We start from the raw sequence: 21888 nt of genomic DNA, 5'->3' as shown, positions 1-21888 counted from the left end.
CCAGTATTTGTTGAGTAATATGCCAGGCCTTATCAAAGAGCTGTTGAGAAACAACTATATCGCTGAAGGTCTGGAGTCATATATAGGCCAGATTGGGTAAGAATTGGAGACATCCTTCCCTGAAAGGCATGAGTGAACAATAGATCATGGTCACCATTACTGAGATGACATTTCAATTCCAGGTTTATTAATTAAATGTAATTTAATTTTTTACAAGCACACCGCAAAAACAAGAGAACCATCAATAGAAAATCAAACCATCTTCCTTTGAAATTCAATCTCACTTCCATAATTCCCTGGGATTTGACGTTGACCAAAAACTTAACTGAAGCAATTATAAAAGTACGACACTTGCAAGAGCAGGTCAGAGGCTAGGAATTCTGTGGTGAGTAACTCCCCTCCTGAAGACCCCAAAAACATCTGCCATCTACAACACAGAGGTCAAGAAAATGGTGAAATAAACTTCACTTGCCTGGAAAGAAGTAGCCACTAATGATCAAATATTTTGATAACGTTGCTAACCCATTCACCAGCTTAAACATTTGCTCCTTCCACCATCAACACAAAGTGTCAGTAGTGTGTGTGTGTGTGTGTAATCTACTAGATCCACTGCAGCAACTGAGCAAGATTATTTGACAGCGCCACCCAAAAGCATGGCCTCTACCCACTAGAAGACAATGACCAACCACATGCACATTCCTCTCCTAACCAATTAGCACCCTGACCAGTAAATATATTGCTGTTGCTTTGCTATTAGAATCATAGTCTTATAACATAGAAACAGGCCTTTCATGTCTAAACTACACCAATTCCCATTTCTCTGTATTTGATCCACAGCTGATTATGCCCTTGCATTTTAAGTGCTTGTCCAGATGCTTTTTAAATATTGCAAGAATACCTGCTTCCACACCTTCTCAGGCAGCACGTCTCATATTTCTACCACTCTCTGGGTGAGAAAAATGTTTCCTCAGATCTCCTCCAAACCACTTACTCCTCACCTTAAATGTATGCTCTCTGGTCTTAAAACACGCCTGCCATAGGGAAAGGACTCTCATGACCTACCCTGTCCATGCCATTCATAACTTAGTACACCTCAATCAAAGACTTTACTGAAGTCTATGTAAAGCATATCAACTGCATGACCCTCATCTATATATCGAGTCACCTTTTAAAAAAACTCAACTAAATTAGTCAGATATGATCTCCCTCTTACAAATCCATGCTGATTACCTGTATTGCTGGGCAAATTCCTGAAACTTTTCCTAACAGCATTGTGGGTTAGACCATTCAATGTGTACTGCAGCAGTCAAAGGCGACAGCTCACCATCAAAGGCAACTGGGGGCAGGCAGCAAATGCTGGCCGAGCCGACAAAGCCCATATCCTGTGAATGAATAAAAATAAATGCCACTTTAGTTGGATTTGTAATGCAGCATGTGGATTTTTCCATCATGATATCATAAAAAGGGGCCCAGTAGGTATGCTTTCACTTGTAAATGAAAGTATTTCGAACAATACCATCTGTTAATCATTAATCACAAGCTGTAAAATACTGCCAGGAACTCCCACATATAGAAAATAATTCACATTTACAATTTAAGATTTCTCATGTGGACATTGAGTATGGATCACATAATATTTGTCTAATAATAAGTTCTGATAATAATGGCATTTAACTGTCTGTGAGGAATCAAATTGAAGTTTACACGACTAGTAATGGAAGCTGGGCTATTCTTCCTTCAATGTCTTTAATATGCTTGGAAAGATAACAAGTCTGCCTTTGCCATTAGTGTCACTCAGTTCAGATTGTAGCACATTCAAAGTTTTGTGTATTAAATCTTCTTCATAGACTTCTGATATAATCTAGGCTAATACTTTAGTGCAGTACTAAGGCAGGACTGCATTCTCAAAAATATCACATTTCAAATGAGGCAGTCACTGAAGGCTTTATTTGCTGACTCTACTGGATAGAATCCCTTGGCTCAAATCAAAGAGGAATATTCTTCCTGCAACAACACCAAAACAGATCTTCATTCTTTACTCATTTGCTTGAGCCAAGCATAAGCACAATTCCAATAATTCTAGTGACTTCCTCAAATCACACCAGCCTCTACACTAGCCAACCTGTTGAGGATGGTGGACAGATTAACAAAACCCAGTCGACCAGGATGAACTATGCAAGCTGGCTCACCACTGGCCATTTGCAGCCAGTTAGGGAAGGGCAATAAATGCAGGTCTCACATGCCATACCGCTATCCCAAGAATGATTAGAAAAAGGATGTTAATGATGAGGCTCTAGCCCAATTCCTGGCATTCCCTCTGCCTCTAGTTCCATCACTGTGGGAGCACAAATACTCAGCCTACCACGTGCACTCACATACCATAATTACACATGCCCCATGAAGTAAAATTACGTTTGAGTATTACATTTTTTGTTGTAAGACTTTTGCATCAGAAATTCAATGCTTGAGAGAATGGTGGAGGTGCATTAAATTGAAACATTTAAGAGAAAATTAAATGATTATCTGATAAGACAGCATGCACAGGACTCTGGCTGAAGACCAGTGAATGGCACAAAATAAGTTGTTCCTTTGAAGAGCTAGTGCAGATGCATTGGGCCAAATGACCTTCTGTTCTGTAGCTTTTTTGTTGCATATGTGGCGTCTAACTTTAGTTAGTCTCTCAAATTACTGCTGCTTAAGTCTTTTCTTTGTTTGAGTCTATTTACAGCTTGACCTGTACACACAAGACCCTGTTACAGCATCCACTCCATTTCATAATCATGTGAACCAAACTCAGAGAATACTGGAGAAACTCAGTGAGTTTGGTAGCATCAGTGGAGAGAGAAACAGAGTTAATATTTTGACTCCAGTGTGACCTCTTCATGTAACATTGACATCAGCATTGCATTATTACACATGCAGATAATGTTAATCCTATTATCCTTCATAGCTATTCTGTGATTCTCTGATCATATGCTGTAAAAAGGGTTTCTTTTGTTGAAAATTACACCCCATTGTCTCCATTGAATTGTTTCAGGTTCAGCAGCTTGCAGTTCCATTCCTGTAAATGTTTACACATTGGCAGCCTCTGATGTGGCTCAGACATTGCTGATATAGCTGTGGAGACCACACTGTAATAATTAAAATTGCACGGTAATGTCCACTTCCGACAGAGCTACGCGTTGACATTTTGTTCATTCTCTAGATTCTTTAGTCACAGATCTACTGTGGCTAATTAGCTACAAAGCCTGTTTTGTTTTATTCTTCAACCTTCTAACCAACACCGATCTGCATTACAAAGTTACCTCCAAGACTCTGCATTTTCATCTTGACTAATAATTATTTGTGTTAACAACTCCACAAATAGTTCAACTAGATTAGTCAGACTACAAATCTATGCTGTATCTTTGCCCAGCTCATATTTCTCCATATGCACAATCAATCTGCCTGCTAGGAACGATTTCAGTGGATTTTCTGCACTGATGTTAAATTGATAGGCTATTTTTGGTGGTTTCTTCATTCATTGCAATGATTTGTAAATAATGGAACGATATTTGAAACGTTCCAATCCAAGCCTGAAGAATAAGACAAACAAGAGTACAGGTAGACAATTGTGAGTCTGATATCTAGACTGTGACCAATTGTTGGCTGTTGGATTGGCAGAATTGGAGCTCAACATTCCTGGATATAGGGTATTTAGATTGGAGGTGGGTGGGGGGGGGGAGGAAATAGAAGAGGAAAGAGTTTGACAATATTGATCAAAGAATCACTTCTATTGGGGAGGAGAGACAATATCATGAAAAAAAATTAAAAATGAGGCCATGTGGGTAGTAAGAGTAAGAAAGCACAAAAGGGGCAAGTGCATTGTTGGTTGTTACTGTATGTGGCTCAACCAATCAGGGTGAGATAAAGGACCAAACATCTAATCAAATTTCCTTGGAGCATTAAAAGCTGTGGGTCTGTTATAACTGGCAGGAAGATACCCCACCAATTCCTGTCATCTGAAAAAATCCTACCTATATCTTGCTGGCTACTCAGTGGGCTTAGTTATCTTGATGGAATATTAATCAATTTGTTAACCTTTTCACTAGGAGAACTTGGACCTATCATAAGACTGGTGAATGGATCAGGACCTCATGAAGGCAGGGTGGAGGTTTTCTATGACCAGCTCTGGGGAACAGTGTGTGATGATAAATGGGACAAGCAGGATGCTGAAGTGGTCTGCAGGATGCTCGGTTATAAAGAAGCTTATGAAATTCACACGGCAAATAAATTTGGTCAAGGTAACTATTCTCTTTTTCAGAAAGTGGAAATGTCAGTGAGTGTTTGGTTTCTGTTATCATCAAACAATATGCTGGATTGCCAGTAGCGATTTGCCAATTAAGTTTAATCGGAACAAAGGACTTTGGAACAGGAGTGTGCCATTTGGCCTTTGAACCCACTCTGTCTTTCAGTAAGAGAATGCTTGATTGATTGTGGTCTCAATTCCATTTTGCTGTATGCCACCAAACCTCCCCATAACCCTTGACTCTTTGTCAACCAGAAATGATTGGAGATAGACATTCTTGTCTCTCTTTAACACAAAACAAACGCAGTCTGGGTGAGGGGTGCAATTTGAGGTAAGTCAAGCCACGTGTTCACACAGGGAGCTAGCATGGACACAATAGGCCATATGGCCATCTTCAGTGCTGTAACCATTTCTAAGAACCATTTAGACCTCTGCCACCTTTCTGGCCTATTGAGATAATCTTGTATTGAGATTCCACTTTTCTTTCTACCCTTCCCCACAAACCCTATCTCAATAATCTCCTCCAACCCCACTAATGCCACCATAAGATGAGGAGATAGGACTTCATTTCCAAGTCACACTCACTTGCTCCTAAATGAGGGCCTGATCAAAATAAATACGTTTGTGGGCTGTAGCCCTCTGTGACTCATTTTCCATTCTCTACTTCTATTAGTCCTCCAATGCCCTCACTCCCATCTCATTCTCCACATCTCAGTCTTTTATGGCCTCCTCTGTTTTTTATTCTCCATCAGCATTTGTAGATGCATTAATTAACACTAACAACCTTCACGTTGATCTAACTACCAATTCATGTAGCCTACTCTCACTGTCACTGAAATCCTTTTCCATCACTCCCACTTGACTTCTCAAAGATCGTTTTTAGGAGGCTGGAAGATGTATCAACCTTACACTCCACTTGTTTTTTTCCTTTCTTTTATCTACCAATCTTCCTCAATTATTTATATAAAAGAGGCTTTGTTTGATTTCAAGATTCCATTGCTTCTAAAAAAAATGAATAAAGATTTATCTTTATATCCCTCTTTTCCTGACTCTTCATCTTGGAGCTATTAGCAATGATAAACTTTACATTGTTCACTGATGAAATCCCACTGATAATTAGAGCACTTCACAATATACTGATGGGAGCACCATTATTGAATCAGTGTGAATTGATATTTCCCATTTGTGCAATAACTTTCTCCAAAATTCACTTTTTGTCAATGAACAATAAAGCTTCTGTTGCAGCTGGCCTCTCAATTGCAGAACTATCTCCTCCATCAGGTTTGGAGAGGGGATTTGTGTGAGCCAGCCACTGATGCTCTAGAATGGTACAGTGTCAGATTTTATATTTTGCTAATGCTTCAGTAAGGAATCAGTGTGAGGGAGACTTGTTCTCAGTAAGTGAGGCCAAGTGAGTACATCTGGGAATTTGATTCAAAGTGGAATTTTGGTGCAGATGAGGAAACAGATGCTTTATGTAAGGTTTACTGCAAGAAATAATATTTCCAGAGTAAGCGGTTAATAGGGAAACCTAACTACTGTGGGACCAGGGAAGAGTGGTATCATGAACCACAATGTGGCAAGAACTTAGAAAAAGTAACTGGTTAGTTAGTAGGATTGGTCAGTATTTCTACTCTTTAAAGTAAACTAAGGACTTGAGCTTGTGTTCAGGTCTCTAGCCTTTCTTTATCACTTTGTTTTAAAATAGCTTGTATTATTGTATGGTTGATACGAGAGAGAAACAAAAAAAACCAAGAAAGTGCAGAGAGTGGGGAAACTAGAGTAATTAATTAATAAATAAAATATGATGGTAGTAGGATATATTGTGATATATAATATGGTGATATATTGCTGCTGTAACATGTGGGAGCTGCTGGACACAAACATGATCCAGACCAAACACATCTGTAGTAAACATTTGCAATTCAAGGACCCTTGAAACCAAGCAGTGGAACTGGAATCTGAGTTGCAGATGTTGTGTCGCATCGGGGAGGGGGAAAGTTACCTGAATACTTTCCTACAGGTGATGATCACAGCCGTCAGAATAGGTAATTTAAATTTGTCCTGTAATCAGAGACAGGAGGGTATGACTGAAGATGAGACAGGTCTGGTGAATCAAGGTAGCACTTAAGAAGCCCCAGCCCCTGTAAATATTTAATGGTTAGGTGGTTCATGCAAGCTGAGTGAATGAAAGTTGGGACAGTAGGAAGGATGAGTAGACCAGAGCATCATGGTACAGGGAGCCATTGATGTGGGGGAAGGAAGTAGGAATGTGGTAGTGCTTGGTTTCAGAACAATTTGAGGGATGTATTCTATTCCCTGCAACAATAAGCAGGAGTCCCAAGGTCTGTTGTCTGACTCTTGCTAGGGTTAAGGACTCTCCTCGGGGCTGGAGAAGAACTTGGAATGGATGGGAGGGATGTAGCTACTGTTGTCCACATTAGTAGAAACAACATTGATAGAACTAGAAAGGACGTTCCACTGAAAGAAGTTGAACAGTTAGTAACTAAATGAAAAAGCATAACCTCCAAGGTAATGATCTCTGGCTTGCAACCTCAGTCTCGGACAAATTGGCACGGGACGAATAAAGTCAATCAGTTCAATGCCTGGCTTAAAAATTGGTCTGGGTGCATTCATTTCAGTTCATGGGACACTGCCACTAGTACTGGAATAGAAGGGAACTGTTCCATTGGAATGGGCTGCACTTGAACCGAGCTGGGCCAGTGTCCAGACAAAGGGGATAAATAGGCTTACAAAGCAAAATGATGTGATAGTAATGCAGGGTAGCATTTTATGAAATGTTACCAAGAGTAGTCAGGAAGGAACAAAGTATACAACAATAGAAAAAAAACAATAAATTGGGTTAAAGGGGGGAAAATGATAAAAAGGCAAAAGTAATGGCTCTTTACTTAAAAGCATGTAGTATCAAGAACAAAATAAATGAATTAACAGTACAAATAGAGGTTAATGGGTCTGATCTTATAGCCATTACAGAAACGTGATTAAAAGGAGATCAAAGCTGTGAACAGAATACATGCGTTTTCAAAAGATCAGGCAGGAATGAATGGGCAGTGGGGTAACTTTGTTCCGGTGAAATGGAATAAGTGCAGTAGCAAGAAATAATCTTAGATTGGAAGATATAGAATCCATGTGGATGGAGAGAAGAAATAATAAGGGAGAACATGCTGGAGAGAATAGTCTATATGCCCCCTCAAAGTAGCTTTACTGCAGGACAGAGATAATCAAGAGTAATCAAAGGAATACAGTGGGCAGTGAAGAAGGTTATCTAAGAATACAATGGGGTCTTGATCAACTGGGTCAGTGGGCCGAGGAATGACAGATGAAGTTTAATGGTAAATGTGAGGTCTAGCATTTTGATAAGACAAACCAGAGCAGGACTTACACAGTTAATAGCAAGGCTCTGGGCAGTATGGTCAAGCAGAGAGAATTGGGGCACGGGTACCTTGTTCCTTGAAAGTGACGTCACAGATAGTCAGGGCTTGATCCACTTGTCTTCATCAGTTATAGCATTGAGTACAGGAGTTGGGATATCATGTACTGCTGTACAAGACATTAGTATGGCCACATTTGGAGTAGTGCATACAATTCTGATCACCCTGCTACAGGAAATATGTTATTTAACTGGAAAGAGTTCAAAATGATGTTACCAAGACTGGAAGGCTGGAATGAAGCAGGCTGAGGGCTGATTTTATAAAAGTTATAAAATCGTGAGGGACATAGATAAGACGAATAGCCAAGTTCTTTTCACAGGGTCAGGGAGTCCAAAACTAGAGCGCATAGGATTAGGATGAGAGGGGAAAGATTTAAAAGGAACTCAAGGGGCAACTTTTTCACACAGAGGGTGGTGTGTATATAGAATGAGTTACCAGAGCAAGTGTTAGAGGCAAGTACAATTACAACATTTAAAAAACATTTGGGCAGGTACATGGTTAGGAAAGATTTAGAGGGATATGGGCCCAACACAGGCAAATGGGACCAAGAAACCTGGTCAGCGTGGATGAGTTGGGCCAAAGGACCTGTTTTATGCTGCATGATTTTATGACTCTATGACTAAAGAGATAATGAGGGCATGTTAAAAATGGTAGCATATTAATCATAATTGTCTTTAATCTTCTTGTAGACTGGTAAAATCAAATTGGTTAATCAAACAACGTCTCAGCATATCCTGTCAAGCCATTTATTGAGACACTAGAGTTTCCAAAACTGTGTCCTGTAGTTCTAATGGCTCAACAGCAATTTTACATAAAGGAAATATACTGTAAAGCATCACCACACTTAAACAATTGGTTGTCAATGGTCAACTTACTCTTTCAATGGTAGAGTCTTATGATAAGTCACTGCTATAAAAACACATTTAACATAGAAGAAAGCATCTAATAGTGACACTTGAAGTTGTCAAAAGGTTGAATGTTCCCATCTTCTCAGCAGGCTTCTTAAAAGTTTGCAAACTCTGTTTCTTGGCCAGTTTTCCAAAGGATTCTAAAATCTTGACTTGACAAAATAGTGTGAGACATAAATATAAACTTTCCTTAGGTCTGTCGATGGGGACTCCGATGTCACAGGACATGTATGGGGTGGGGGGGGGGCAGCAACTGAGCCAGTTTGTGTGTTGCTGTTTCTAAGTGGGAATTCAAATTTTCAACCCTGCCCCCACTCAGTTTTTCTGATACCCAAAACAATTTATGACTATTTTTGGGTACAGTAATACAATTCTGTAATATGTCTTGGTCTTGTCTGCCTTTACAGCTCAAGTGGGGGGCATCCAGTCAGCAGTATTCTGGTCACAGTGAGCCACAAGCTCCAATCATTTAAGTAAGGAGGCAGAACAAAACACACTCTGTGTAAAAAGGATTTGTTGCAAACAAATTTCTAATCTACAGAGTTAAATGTTTTGGGATGCCGATGCATTAAAACGTTGAGAAAGATTAACCATATGTTACTTGACTTTAAGAAAAATTATTTATTTCTGATCATTTTCAATTTTTCAATAGATTTTAGGCAGAATGGAATCTTTTAGTCATGGAAATATATAGTTACAAAAGTATTGTATAATAAGGTAATGGTTCTGACAGGGTTAATGTTGGAGACTGCATTAAGCTCCATCCAATCTTATTAAAAGTTCCATGCAGGCTTGGATCGAAGCAAGGCAGAACATTATGGAATTTTTGGAGCGAAGGTACCCTCAGGTCCCTTCACAGTCTCCATGAAAAAGTTTATTTTATTCAAGTAATTTGCATTTGATTACTATGCAATAAACTCCATCCCATTTAAGATAGGAGTCTCTTTGGTAAGACTCAGTTGTTAGCAGCAAACTACTCCAACCGCAGGCTTCTACTGGTTAGTCTGCCAAAACCAAAGCAAGCTATAGGGACCAATTATGCCTGGCTCAGCTCACTGAAAGAGCCACCAGTTAGTCCTACTGCCTTAGTCTTTCCCTTCTAAATTTAACACAATCCTATGAAAATTATCGTGTTGACAACCATCAGATGAAGGAGCAGTGCTTTGAAAGCTAGTGCTTCCAAATAAACCTGTTGGACTATAACCTGATTGTTGTGTGATTTTTAACAGATTGAATAGCTTTACATACTTAAACATTTCAAAGTTACACACGTTTATAAACAGACAACAGGTAAAATTCATCATTTGTGATGAGTAAATTGCAGAATACAGATTAAGAGTGGCAATGTGCAGACTTCCTGAGCTTAACAACCACCCTGCTGGTGAAGAATGTTAATCTCTTATCTGACCTGATCACCATGTAGTACCCCAACAGAACAAAGAAGGAAAAATGTTGAAGCAGTCAACAACACCCTCTTTTCCCAGGTACCTAGGGGCAGATTATCCCATTGTAGATGGAGTCAGGAGGTAGGACCAATTCCACCTCCACCACCAACCTACAAGGAAGTGGATTTTCCCAGAATGGTGGTTTTAGTTGGCCAGAAGAAGAGTCTGTTGCCTTTGTCAGCAGATAAGAGATAGGAGGTGGGCTGACTCTAAAACAGGCAGATTAAAAGCTCCACATCAATTCCTACATTACATGTAAGTATCATTTACACCTATAATGCTTAAGGCCACAATCATCAAACCTCAGAAAAAGAAATTATTGTGCAGACTTGTGAACTAAACTTGTTTCTAAAAGCAAATATGGAAGATCTCTTGTAACTGGCACCAATTTGGTTAGATGTGTGAAAAGACCATTCTGACTGTTTACAATCTTTTATTTGGCAGCTTGTCGGTTGGCAGATAGCAAAATAGCTAACAGAAAGAATCTGGTTTAATGTTCACTTCTTCCATGAGAAAAGAATTGCTAGACTGCAGCTATTCATATTTCCACATCAGAGGATGGTTAAGCAAATGTTCAGGCATTACTCTTCAACTGTCCAAATAGAGGTGCAGCAACAAGCTTATTGTTCATTGTTAGCAGCTAATTGTTCTCCTTGTTACACACCACATCATTCAACCTACAAGAACATTCAACAATAGCAGCATAACATTTGGAAAATACCTTGGTTGTGAAATCTTCCACTCACAGCACCATCATGATTCAATTAAAAAAAACGTGTAATTTTATGTGAAACATGAAATAGTCGCAACCATTTTACTTGCCTTTTCAAAGTCTTTTGGCTTCCATCACCATTGTTCTTGCTTCCACATAACTGGTAGAAAACTCGAGAGTTTCTGGAACTCAGACTTGTTGCTACAAGTCACCCCACGATAAGGTTACGAGCTTGTTCAAAGGAGTAGAACCACAGAGGACTTGGACCTTCCCTTGTTCTCATGAAAATGATACCTGATGGAAACACAGGTGAGGACGTCCTTGATTGGCTCGTTTGTTTGCCACTAATCTCTGTTCCCTTTCATTTCAGGCTGGGCAAATTCCAGCCTGGTAACTAAAAGGACCCATCCTCAGAGACCACTTTTGTCAGAACTTATCTTCTGGATTAGTGGTGCTGGAAGAGCACAGCAGTTCAGGCAGCATCCAAGGAGCAGCGAAATCGACGTTTCGGGCAAAAGCCCTTCATCAGGAATAAAGGCAGAGAGTCTGAAGCGTGGAGAGATAAGCTAGAGGAGGGTGGGGGTTATCTTCTGTCTACATATAAACTGCAGTCAGAATAAGAAAATAGTCAAAGTCCATGTCTTAATTACTGAGGGGAAAAAAACCACATAATTAATCCTCACAACTGTGTCGAAATTAGTGGCAATAATGGGCTTTGGGCATATGTCTGCTAAGTTCAATATTAAAATTCTCGAAGTTCATTTCATGCGGAGCTTCAATTAAATGTACAATTACAAATAGTCAATTGATCAGTTGAACCAATAATGTCACCAGATCAATACCTGAGTAGATTTTTGATATTAATATCCATTTCCATATCAAAACAGGTGGCATGGAAGTATTAATGATACATTAGCAGGTATTCTAACATCACTACATGGTGTGAATTAAATACTCTGACCACTAGGTTCTAAAACAAAAATAATACAAAATAAGTTAATAATTTTCCAGGATCTAGTTAAGTAAAAGGAAACTGAAGAGAGCCTAAAAAATTCTTTACAACATTTTACATACTAAACTGAAATCAGCAATTAATTTGCTTTTTTTTTGACCTTTACAAACTGGAGTACACATTTGACATTTTAATTCAATATTTACTAAGTTACTTTTTCTGAAAAAATACAGCAATTAATAAACTAATGGATCAGACAAAGCATTAGGAAAACATGTGTGATAATTTTGTATCAATTTGATCCAGATATACAGCTTCAGATGTTTAAAAATGCCTCAAAGTTCCTGCTTCATGACAGACTCCTATGTAGGTGAGAAGTCAACTTCAAAAATGACTGAAAAGTTACTAGTGTATTGAGCTTACAGGACCTGGTGAGCAAATAGTCAAGGGAGGATTTAAATCATCATATTATTGTTTACATGTTAAACACGAGTGCACTTTTGATGTTTAGTATTTCTGTACTTCAGTTGGCAGGACTGATTTAAGAATTATTCCTGATTTTCTTTTGCACGCAGAAGGAAATAGGCACAGTATGTTTTCCTAACAGAAAAAAGCTGCAGTATGTTATTCTAATATTTAATTTCAGAGGCAGGAGCTCATTGTGATTCCTGACATATGGGCTCCTTTTAACTTTGCCTGTAATGAGTGTAGTGTGTTTGTTGCACATGGCTGGAATTCACTTTTGAGTTTTCAATGTTATTGCAAGCATTAAAAATGTTGGACAGGATTCTACCTTTGAAATATCAACCCCTTTTGGGAGGTTTGAGGTGTAAAAATCTGGATCACAATCAAGCATTCAGAAATTGATCAGATGTCTTAATTCCAAAAACCACTAGTTTTCACAATTGCCTCTTTTTAACCTGGTCCAGTCCATGCATATTGGGGAGAAGGAGCAATGTTTGGGCATGGCCAAAATCTTGCTTTAATTTTTCCAAATAAATGTCTGAAATTCAATTTTTAAAAATGTAAGTATCAGAATGAGCATTGCAGAACGATTGGATAATAAATACAAGAAGGAGCTTATATTTCGCCTAAAAGCATCTTTCTCTGACATTCCCAGGACAGTGACTTTTGGAATTTTGCTCAGTGCCACTTCATGGAAGAGGTTTTCTGACATTATAAGATAAATATTGAACAAATTAACCTTTGCACTGTAAAAAATTTGGGTAGCAAAGTGGTTAGCACTGCTGCCTCTCGGCATCAGGAATCTGGGTTCAATTTCAGCCTCAGTGACTGTCTGTGTGGAGTTTGCACTTTCTCCCTGTGGAGAAAGTGAGGACTGTAGATGCTGGAGAGTTGAAAAGAGGTGTCGCTGGAAAAGCACAGCTAGTCAGGTAGCATCGGAGGAGCAGAAGAGTCGACGTTTCAGGCCAAAATGTCGACTCTCCTTTTCCTCCGATGCTGCCTGACCCTCTGTGCTTTTCCATTGTCACCCGTTCCAACTTACTTTCTCCCCATGTCTGTGTAGGTTTCCGCCCACAATCCAAAGATGTGCAGGTTAGGTGGATTGGCCATACTAAATTGCCCAGAGTGTCCAGGAACATGTGGATTGGGTGGATTGACCATGAGAAATGCAAGGTTATAGGGAGAGAATTGTTCTGAGTGGGATGCTCTTTGGAGTGTTGATGTGGACTCGATGGGCTGAATAGCCTGCTTCCACACAGTAGGGATTCTAAGAAGGATTTCTGAATGGGAAATATTCTCTTCCTGTATTGTTGAGAAGATAAAGAAATGAAAGAGGCTTGATCAGAAAAAGCTTAGAGGAATACATCACAAAAGACATTTGTTTTCAACTCAGTGATACACACTTGGTAGAACATACATATCTAAAATTCTTGCAGTGATTTTCCTGTTCATTGATGCTGCATACGGCTGTATTCATCTGTCAATGGAAGTTAAGGAGCAATTATGACAACTGTTGAGTTTTAGCCCATTTCAATGAGGACTATAACGTTACTTGTAGCAGTGAACATACCCACTGCCTTGATTGTTTTTGCCATTGGATCTTCCTAGGTTGGTACTTAGACCTTGTCTTTTTCACTGATGTGGTTGAGGATAGTAATAAAGCCATAGTCATAGAGTTGCGCAGCACAGAAATAGACCGTTTGGTCCAACTCGTCCATGCCGACCAGATATTCTAAATTAATCTAGTCCCATTTTCCAGCATTTGGCCCACATCCCTCTAAACCCTGCCTATTCATGTATCCATCCAGATGCCTTTTAAGAGTTGTAATTATACCAGCCTCCACCATTTCTCCTGGTAGCTCATTTCATACCTGCACCACCCTCTGCATGAAAATGTTGTCTCTTAGGTCAACGTTTCTTATATTTTTCCCCTCTCACCTTAAACCTATGCCCTCTAGTTTTGGACCGCTTACCCTGTGAAAAAGACCTTGACTATTTTACACTATCCATTCCCCTCACGATGTTGTAAACCTCTCAAGTTCACCCCTCAAATTCTGATACTCAACAGACAATAGCCCCAGCCTATTCAACCTCTCCCTATAACTCAAACCCTCTAACCCCAGCAACATTCTTGTCAATCTTTTCTGAACCCTTTCAAGTTTAACAACATCTTCCTTATAAGAGTGATACCAGAATTGCATGTAGTATTCCAAACGTGGCCTAACCAATATGCTGTACAGCTGCAAAATGACATCCCAACTCCTATGCTCAATGTACTGACCAATAAAGGCAAGTATATCAAACACCTTTTTCACTTCCTTGTCTACCTGTGACCCCACATTCAAGGAACTATGAAACTGCAACTCAAGAATGTTGCTTTTGTTCGGCATCACTCCCAAGATCCTACCATTACATGTATAAGTCTAGTTCTGATTTGCCTTGACAAAATGCAACATCTCATATTTACCTACATTAAATTTCATCTGTCACTCCTCAGCCCATCTGATCGAGATCCTGTTGTACGCTGAGATAACCTTCTTCACTGTCCACTACACCACTAATTTTGGTGTAATCTGCAAACTTACTAACCGTTCCTCCTATATTCATGTCCAAATCATTTATATAAATGATGAAAGGCAGTGGATCCAGCACCGATCTTTGCGGCACACCAGTGGTCACAGGCCTCTGTTCTGAAAAACAACCCTCCACCATCACTCTCTGTTTCCAACCTTTCAAGTAAAATTTTGTATTGAAATGGCTAGCTACCTCTGGATTCCACGTGATGCAACCTTGCCATCAAGTCTATCTATTTGTGGAGCTTCCTCAATAGGGTTAGACTTAGTTGTTTAATTATCCATGACCATTCACGACTGGATACTGCAAAAGTTTGATCTGATCTATGGGTACTTGCTTAAGTCTGTCTGTCTCATGTTGTATGTAAGTAGTTCTGTGTTGTAGCTTCTCATGTTTACACCTTTTTTAAACAGGCACAGCCTCCTGCCCCCTTCATTTAACCAGGGTCAATAATCTGACCTGATGGTAATAGTAAAGAGGGAGATATGCCAGTTTAAGCTTTTGTACTAAGCCAGTTTCTGCATCTTAACTGCAAATGTGTGGTATTTTCTTCTTGATTCAAAATGGCTTAATGATAAACTTCATTTAAATATTTTAATCTATTGTATCAGAACTCAACTTACATAAAAGATAATGCTGCATCAATTGTTTCTTCCAGAATCACTCCAAATGTACTTTAGCTTTCTACAGCAATATAATTCAATGATTCTGTTAACAATAACACTGGGAAGCTAAAAATAATCCCAAGAGATATAAACATGCAATATGTTACAGGGGTACAGGTTGTAGGTCATTTATGAACTCACATTCCAGTTGCATATCAGAAATTTTATAAATTTTAATTCACAGAAAAGTATGGATTGCAGCCAAATTTCCAATTTTGGCCAGCGAGGGATTGCAATTTAATTAATCTACAGTTTAAGAATTTGCATTATAAGGACTTCCAGATCTGGAACACAAAAAAACTTAACTATCATCATTCATTTTTGCTCACATGGTATCCTTGAAATGCAATATTCATACAGATGCTCTAACTCCACACACTAATATTTCAGTTCTTTACCAAGGAGAAATACTGAGTTGCAAGGCATTTTTGAGCAGCAATTTTCAGTCAGTCCATGTCATAGAAACAACACGTGAAAAAGACTGTCAATTAGTGATTAAATATTTTCAGAGATTGCTATCCAGTTCTGATAGAACTAGCTTAGAAATGTGGAGCTTATTCAAGGAATTTATAATCATCTAGAAAATAATAATTTGATTAGGGATAGTCAGCATGGTTTTGTGAAGGGTAGGTCGTGTCTCACAAACCTTATTGAGTTCTTTGAGAAGGTGACCAAACAGGTAGATGAGAGTAAACTGGTTGATGTGGTGTATATGGATTTCAGCAAGGTGTTCGATAAGGATCCCCCCCAGTAGGCTATTGTACAAAATGTGGAGGAATGGGATTGTGGGCGATATAGCAGTTTAGATCAGTAATTAGCTTGCTGAAAGAAGACAGAGGGTGATGAACAGTGGGAAATGTTCATCCTGGAGTCCAGTTACTAGTGGTGTACCGCAAGGGTCAGTGTTGGGTCCACTGCTGTTTGTTACTTTTATAAACGACCTGGATGAGGGCGTAGAAGGGTGGGTTAGTAAATTTGCAGACCACACTAAGGTCGGTGGAGTTGTGGATAGTGACAAAGGATGTTGTAAGTTACAGAGAGACATAGATAAGCTGCAGAGCTGGGTTGAGAGGTGGCAAATGGAGTTTAATGCGGACAAGTGTGACGTGATTCACTTTGGTCGGAGTAACCGGAATGCAAAGTACTGGGCTAATGGTAAGATTCTTGGTAGTGCAGATGAGCAGAGAGATCTCGGTGTCCATGTACACAGATCCTTGAAAGTTGCCACCCAGGTTGACAGGGTTGTTAAGAAGGAATACAGTGTTTTAGTTTTTATTAATAGAGGGATCGAGTTCCGGAACCATGAGGTTATGCTGCAGCTGTACAAAACTCTGGTGTGGCCGCACTTGGAGCATTGTGCACAGTTCTGGTCACCGCATTATAAGAAGGATGTGGAAGCTTTGGACAGGGTGCAGAGGAGATTTACTAGGATGTTGCCTGGTATGAGGAAAGGCTGAGGGACTTGAGGCTGTTTTTGTTAGAGAGAAGAAGGTTGAGAGATGACTTAATAGAGACATATAAGATAATCAGAGGGTTAGATAGGGTGGACAAGGAGAGCCTTTTTCCAAGTATGGTGACAGCGAGCATGAGGGGACAAAGCTTTAAATTGAGGGGTAATAGATATAGGACAGCTGTCAGAGGTAGTTTCTTTACTCAGAGAGTAGTCAGGGTATGGAATGCTTTGCCTGCAACGGTATTAGATTTGCCAACTTTAAGTACATTTAAGTCGTCATTGGACAAGCACATGGACGTACATGGAATAGTGTAGGTTAGATGGGTTCAGATTGGTATGACTGGTCGGCGCAACATTGAGGGCTGTAATGCTCTATGTTCTGTAATGTTCTATGTTCTATGTTCTGTGTTCTAAGTACTCATCCATTGCCTGCATTAAATGAAAGGAAACCTGAAAGAAGAAAAATGTGTTAAATTAGTGCCTGACTGGTGATCAACTTTGCTTGTTTACACATCTTGCAGAAGAGAACTTGGCATTAAAATAAAAGGATTTGGATGCAATTAATTGCTATGAATGTTTATAGCTCATATCTTCTGTTTTTTTCGTAAATGTAACCCATGTGGGCAAATGTGATGAGTTATTTAGCACATAACTCTTAGTTGGATGAAAGAAAATTATTAATGTATTTCTTCTACATAAAGAACAAATTGTATTTGCAAAGAAAAACCTGTTCTGCAACATTTGTTTTTACATTTGCTATCAATTAGAATATGCTGCAAAGAGGGAAACAATGTTTTTAAGTGTATGTTACAAATATTTAGCTCAATATCATTTATTTGAAACAAAAAAAGGTATATTACAAGTGAGTTAATTTAAAACTGACAAAAACAATGCGCATCCCTTAGAAAAAAATGATATCCATTAGTTACACAGATGGCTTCGTCAGGGTGAGAGGCTACATATTTGTTGGCTGCAGGACTTTTGCAGAAATTGTGATTAAAGACAGATGCTTGTAGTTAATTGAGACTTTGAAGATGTTTCCAAACACCATGAACCATCCTACATAAACATCTTACTAGTTTTGCCATGACTTATTAAGAATGATTGTCCGTTGCTGATGGGAGGTCTCACACCCAAGCAGCACACAGCAGGCTATAGTGGGCATGTGTCCCAAAACTTCCCATCAATTTCCCACATGTGCCCGCAGGCTAGGCTGCCTATCAGCAAAATAAATTCCTGCTCTCAGTGCTTAATGACTCTGTGTTTAGTGTTAGCTGTGCTGTTCTCTTGACTATGAGTCATTTGGTTACCGATTCAAATCCCAGTGCTTACTTCCTTGTTTTTCAGGTCTGGACCAAATTGTGCGTGTTGATACGTTTTCAAGTAATAAACATGTCTGTTGGCTAAAAATTGCTTCCATTTTGTTCAAGGCAGCCTGACTAGGTGAAAAAAGGACAAAGAGTGTCAGGTGGTTAGATCAGAATAGCAGGATCCAAGCTGTTCTTGATACTTTTGCCTAAATCTCAATGGCTGGAACTACAGCCCACTTCAGGGACTGGAGAGAACTGCAATAAATATCAGGCTGCTGCCTAATTTTGCAGCTTTCCTCAAGTTAGTGGATCCTGGAAGTTCAGGAACAAGATGCAGAAGAAGGTAGTGCCAGAGTTCAGTGGGTGGTCCAGGGAAAAGAACAGACGGATTCCTAGAGTCACTGGGGAGAAAGAATAGAAGGGTGAGAGGGCTGATGGGATGTGGGACAAGGTGTAGATGGAAAGCAGGACACTTAGGTATGTACAGGTTTAAAATCAGGGATCAGAGATCTCGTTGCGAAGGGGAAGTTAAGGACTGAAGTGGTGGCAGTCATCAGGGTCATTTAATACGGTGTTAGGTATTCAGCAGGACTGCTTCTCTGATTGCACAGACTGACAGACTCAGGGTAAATCAATGCTGGAGGGAAGATCTCCTGCTTTTGGCAAAACTGCAACATTTACTTCATGCGTGGTAAAGAACACCTTTTTTTTGTCCTTGCCCAATATGAACATGGACTCACTTCTAAACTGCCATTTGGAGGCCACAGTTGGCCACACAGTGCCCATGTTTAAAGACCAATGTTGGCTAACTTCCACCCCAGTGTCTCAGTGAAAGATGATCAACTGGAGGTTACAGGATCCATATGAACTGAGTCACACAAGTACAGTGCCTTTTTATAGTGGGCAACAAGAAGGTTGGATGTAGAAATTAACTACTGAGGTACTTCCGGATAATTGAAAGTCTGCTAAAAATCCAAATGCCATTTTATTTTTCCTTTGTTGTATTATAGCTTCTTAATTTTGACTGTGATAAAGGTAATTCATGTGGGAGTTTTACATTGCAGACAGGACTGCTTCTAGCTGAATGTCTTTCAAGTCCAATAAAGGAAATAAATTATTTAGAGCTGGTGAATGACTTGAGGAGAACAACTGGCCTAGAAAAAACAAATTAATAAAAGACAGACCACAATGTAGTTAGGTTCAACATTGGAAAAGAAAAAAGCCACGCTGAGGTTTAATCCAGGGCAGGGTTTTTCAGTTCTTCTGATGAAGGGCTTTTGCCCAAAACATTGATTCTCCTGCTCCTTGGATGCTGCCTCACTTTCCTCACTTTCGTCCTTTTCAGTTCTTCTGTTTTAAAGAAGGTCACTGGACCTGAAATCTTAACTCTAATTTCTCTCCACATATGCTGCCAGACCTGCTGATTTTCTCCAACACAGGGTGGTTTAGCACTGCAAAATTTTAAAAATAACCTACCTTCAATTCTTTCACCTCTGAATATAATGGAAGGAGGTGGTGTTCTTTACCCATGCTTGAAGCAGAGTATTTCCAAAGCAAGAAAACTGGTAAATGCTGGCTTGGGATCCTCCCTCAGCATTGATTTATCTTGAGACAGTTAACCAACAGTAAGGAGACAGGTTAGTCACTGAAAGATTTTAAAGAGGATGAATAACTGCATTGTAATTTAAATTTTAATACCCGAAAACTGAGTTTCTTGTGCCTGTGGAATCTTGGCAGTTGAGGGGGGTTGTGAAAGACTTTGAAACATTGTTGGTGGCCAGAAGGAGCAGGAGTGCTTCTCCCTGCCCACCAAGCTCACCTCCATAAAAGCAGGCACCATTGATTGTCCAATTTTAAAACCATGCACCCATACACCAACTCTTAGTACATCAAATTTAGCTCTGCCTTGCTCTACTTCAGAACTACCTTATGATCTGACAGTTGGAAAGAATGCAATCTTGTGACTTCAGACGAGTTTTCAGTGAGATGACTTCAAATATAGAACTCATGGATAAAAACTGAAATTAAAATTGAATTGATTCATGGCATATTTCATTTTCCCATCAAATCAATTTGCCCATTCAGTCAGATTAACCAAAATAGAAGCAAGACAGTCTGTTTCCATGCTGTACATCTCTATGACATTATGTAACCTCTCAAGCCTACCCCGCCATTCAATGAGATCATTGCTGATCTGCCCCAGCCCTCAGCTGCTCTTTCATACTAAGTCATCATAGCCCTCCTTATTTCCAACATCTACCTACCTCCTCATTATATATTTTCAGTGATTCAATCCCCAGAACTCTCTGTGTACACATAGCCAGACATTTGTTACCCTCTGAGAAGAAATTCCTTCCCACCTTTTTTCACGAGTCTCCCATTACCCTTCTAAACACTAATAAATAAAAGGCCAGCCAATATATCCGTTATTGATAAGTCAATCTCTTCACCTCAGAAAACCGCTTAGTGAATCTCCAGTGCCATTATATTCTTTCTTAAGCATGGGAACCAAAACACAGTACACCAAATGTGAACTCACTAGCAACCTATACAGTTGTAACAATATTCCTCTATTTTGAACTCTAAATTCCAAAGCCAAAAGTTCCTTTTGCCTTCCTAATTATTTGCTACATCTGCTTGCTAACTTTTAGTGTTTCAAGTACAAGAATGTACAGATCCATATGTGCGACACTTTTTTGGAGACTTTAACTAATAGTTGCCTTTGATTCTTCCTACCAAAGTACATGACTTTAACTTTCCTGTGCTAAACTCCACCTATCAAGTTTTTGCCCACACACTCAGTATATTTATATCCCATTGCAGATTCCTTATGCCTTCATTGCAAAATACCCTCTCACCTCCTTTTGTATCAGCAGCAAAGTTGGATACATTACACTCTGCCCCCTCCCCTCCAAGTCAGTAATATAGGCAGCAAATAATTAAGTGCCATGGACTGATCCTTGTGGCACGCCACTAATTTAATCTGCAAGATTCCTTAATCTGATTTCTGTCATCTATGTCTTAGCCAATTCTCAAACCATGCTAATAATTACCCCATATATCATGAACTACTATCTCATGCAATAACTTTTTATGTGGCACCTTAAAGAAAGCCTGCTGAAAATCCAAATACAATACATTTTCCCATTTGGCTTTATCAACTTTGTTTGTTATATCCTCAAAGAACTTTAGCAAGTTTGTAAAACATGATTTTTTTTCACAAAACCATATTGACTGTTTGATTGCATAAACATTTCTAAATGTCCTGCTATTTCTACCTTTATAATGGATTCTAGCATTTTCCCAATGATAGATGTGAGGTTAACTGGCTTATATATTCCTGCTTTGTGTCTCCTGCCCTCCTTGATTGGAGGATCACATTAGCAGTTTTCCAGTCACCTCGAACCCTCCCAGAATTTAGTGAGAACTGGAATATTTTGACTAATGTCTCCATCATCTCCATAGCCACTTGCTGTAAAACAAATGCAGACTATCAGGTCCTGATGGAAGAAAGTGAGGACTGCAAATGCAGATGCTGGAGATCAGAGTTAAGAATGTGGTGCTGGAAAAGCACAGCCAGTCAGGCAGCATCCGAGGAGCAGGAGAATTGACATTTTGGGCATAAGCCCTTCATCAGGAATGAGGCTTGTGGGCTAAGGAGGCT

The 21888-nt window shown here is 39.4% G+C and overlaps 1 protein-coding gene across 7 annotated transcripts in view; it reads left to right on the top strand.

The window, feature by feature from the left end:
• scara5 (scavenger receptor class A, member 5 (putative)) overlaps positions 1 to 21888 on the top strand; it is a 76843-nt gene that overhangs the window by 46559 nt on the left and 8396 nt on the right. For all 7 annotated transcript variants that reach the window (XM_072555310.1, XM_072555322.1, XM_072555315.1 and 4 more), the window contains one exon: positions 4092 to 4283. In XM_072555310.1, the coding sequence (XP_072411411.1) occupies positions 4092 to 4283 (192 nt within the window). The remainder of the gene's footprint in view (positions 1 to 4091; positions 4284 to 21888) is intronic.

This window comes from Chiloscyllium punctatum, chromosome 3, assembly GCF_047496795.1.
Source record: "Chiloscyllium punctatum isolate Juve2018m chromosome 3, sChiPun1.3, whole genome shotgun sequence".
Lineage (NCBI taxonomy): Eukaryota > Metazoa > Chordata > Chondrichthyes > Orectolobiformes > Hemiscylliidae > Chiloscyllium > Chiloscyllium punctatum.
This window is presented reverse-complemented; position numbering and strand designations above follow the sequence as displayed.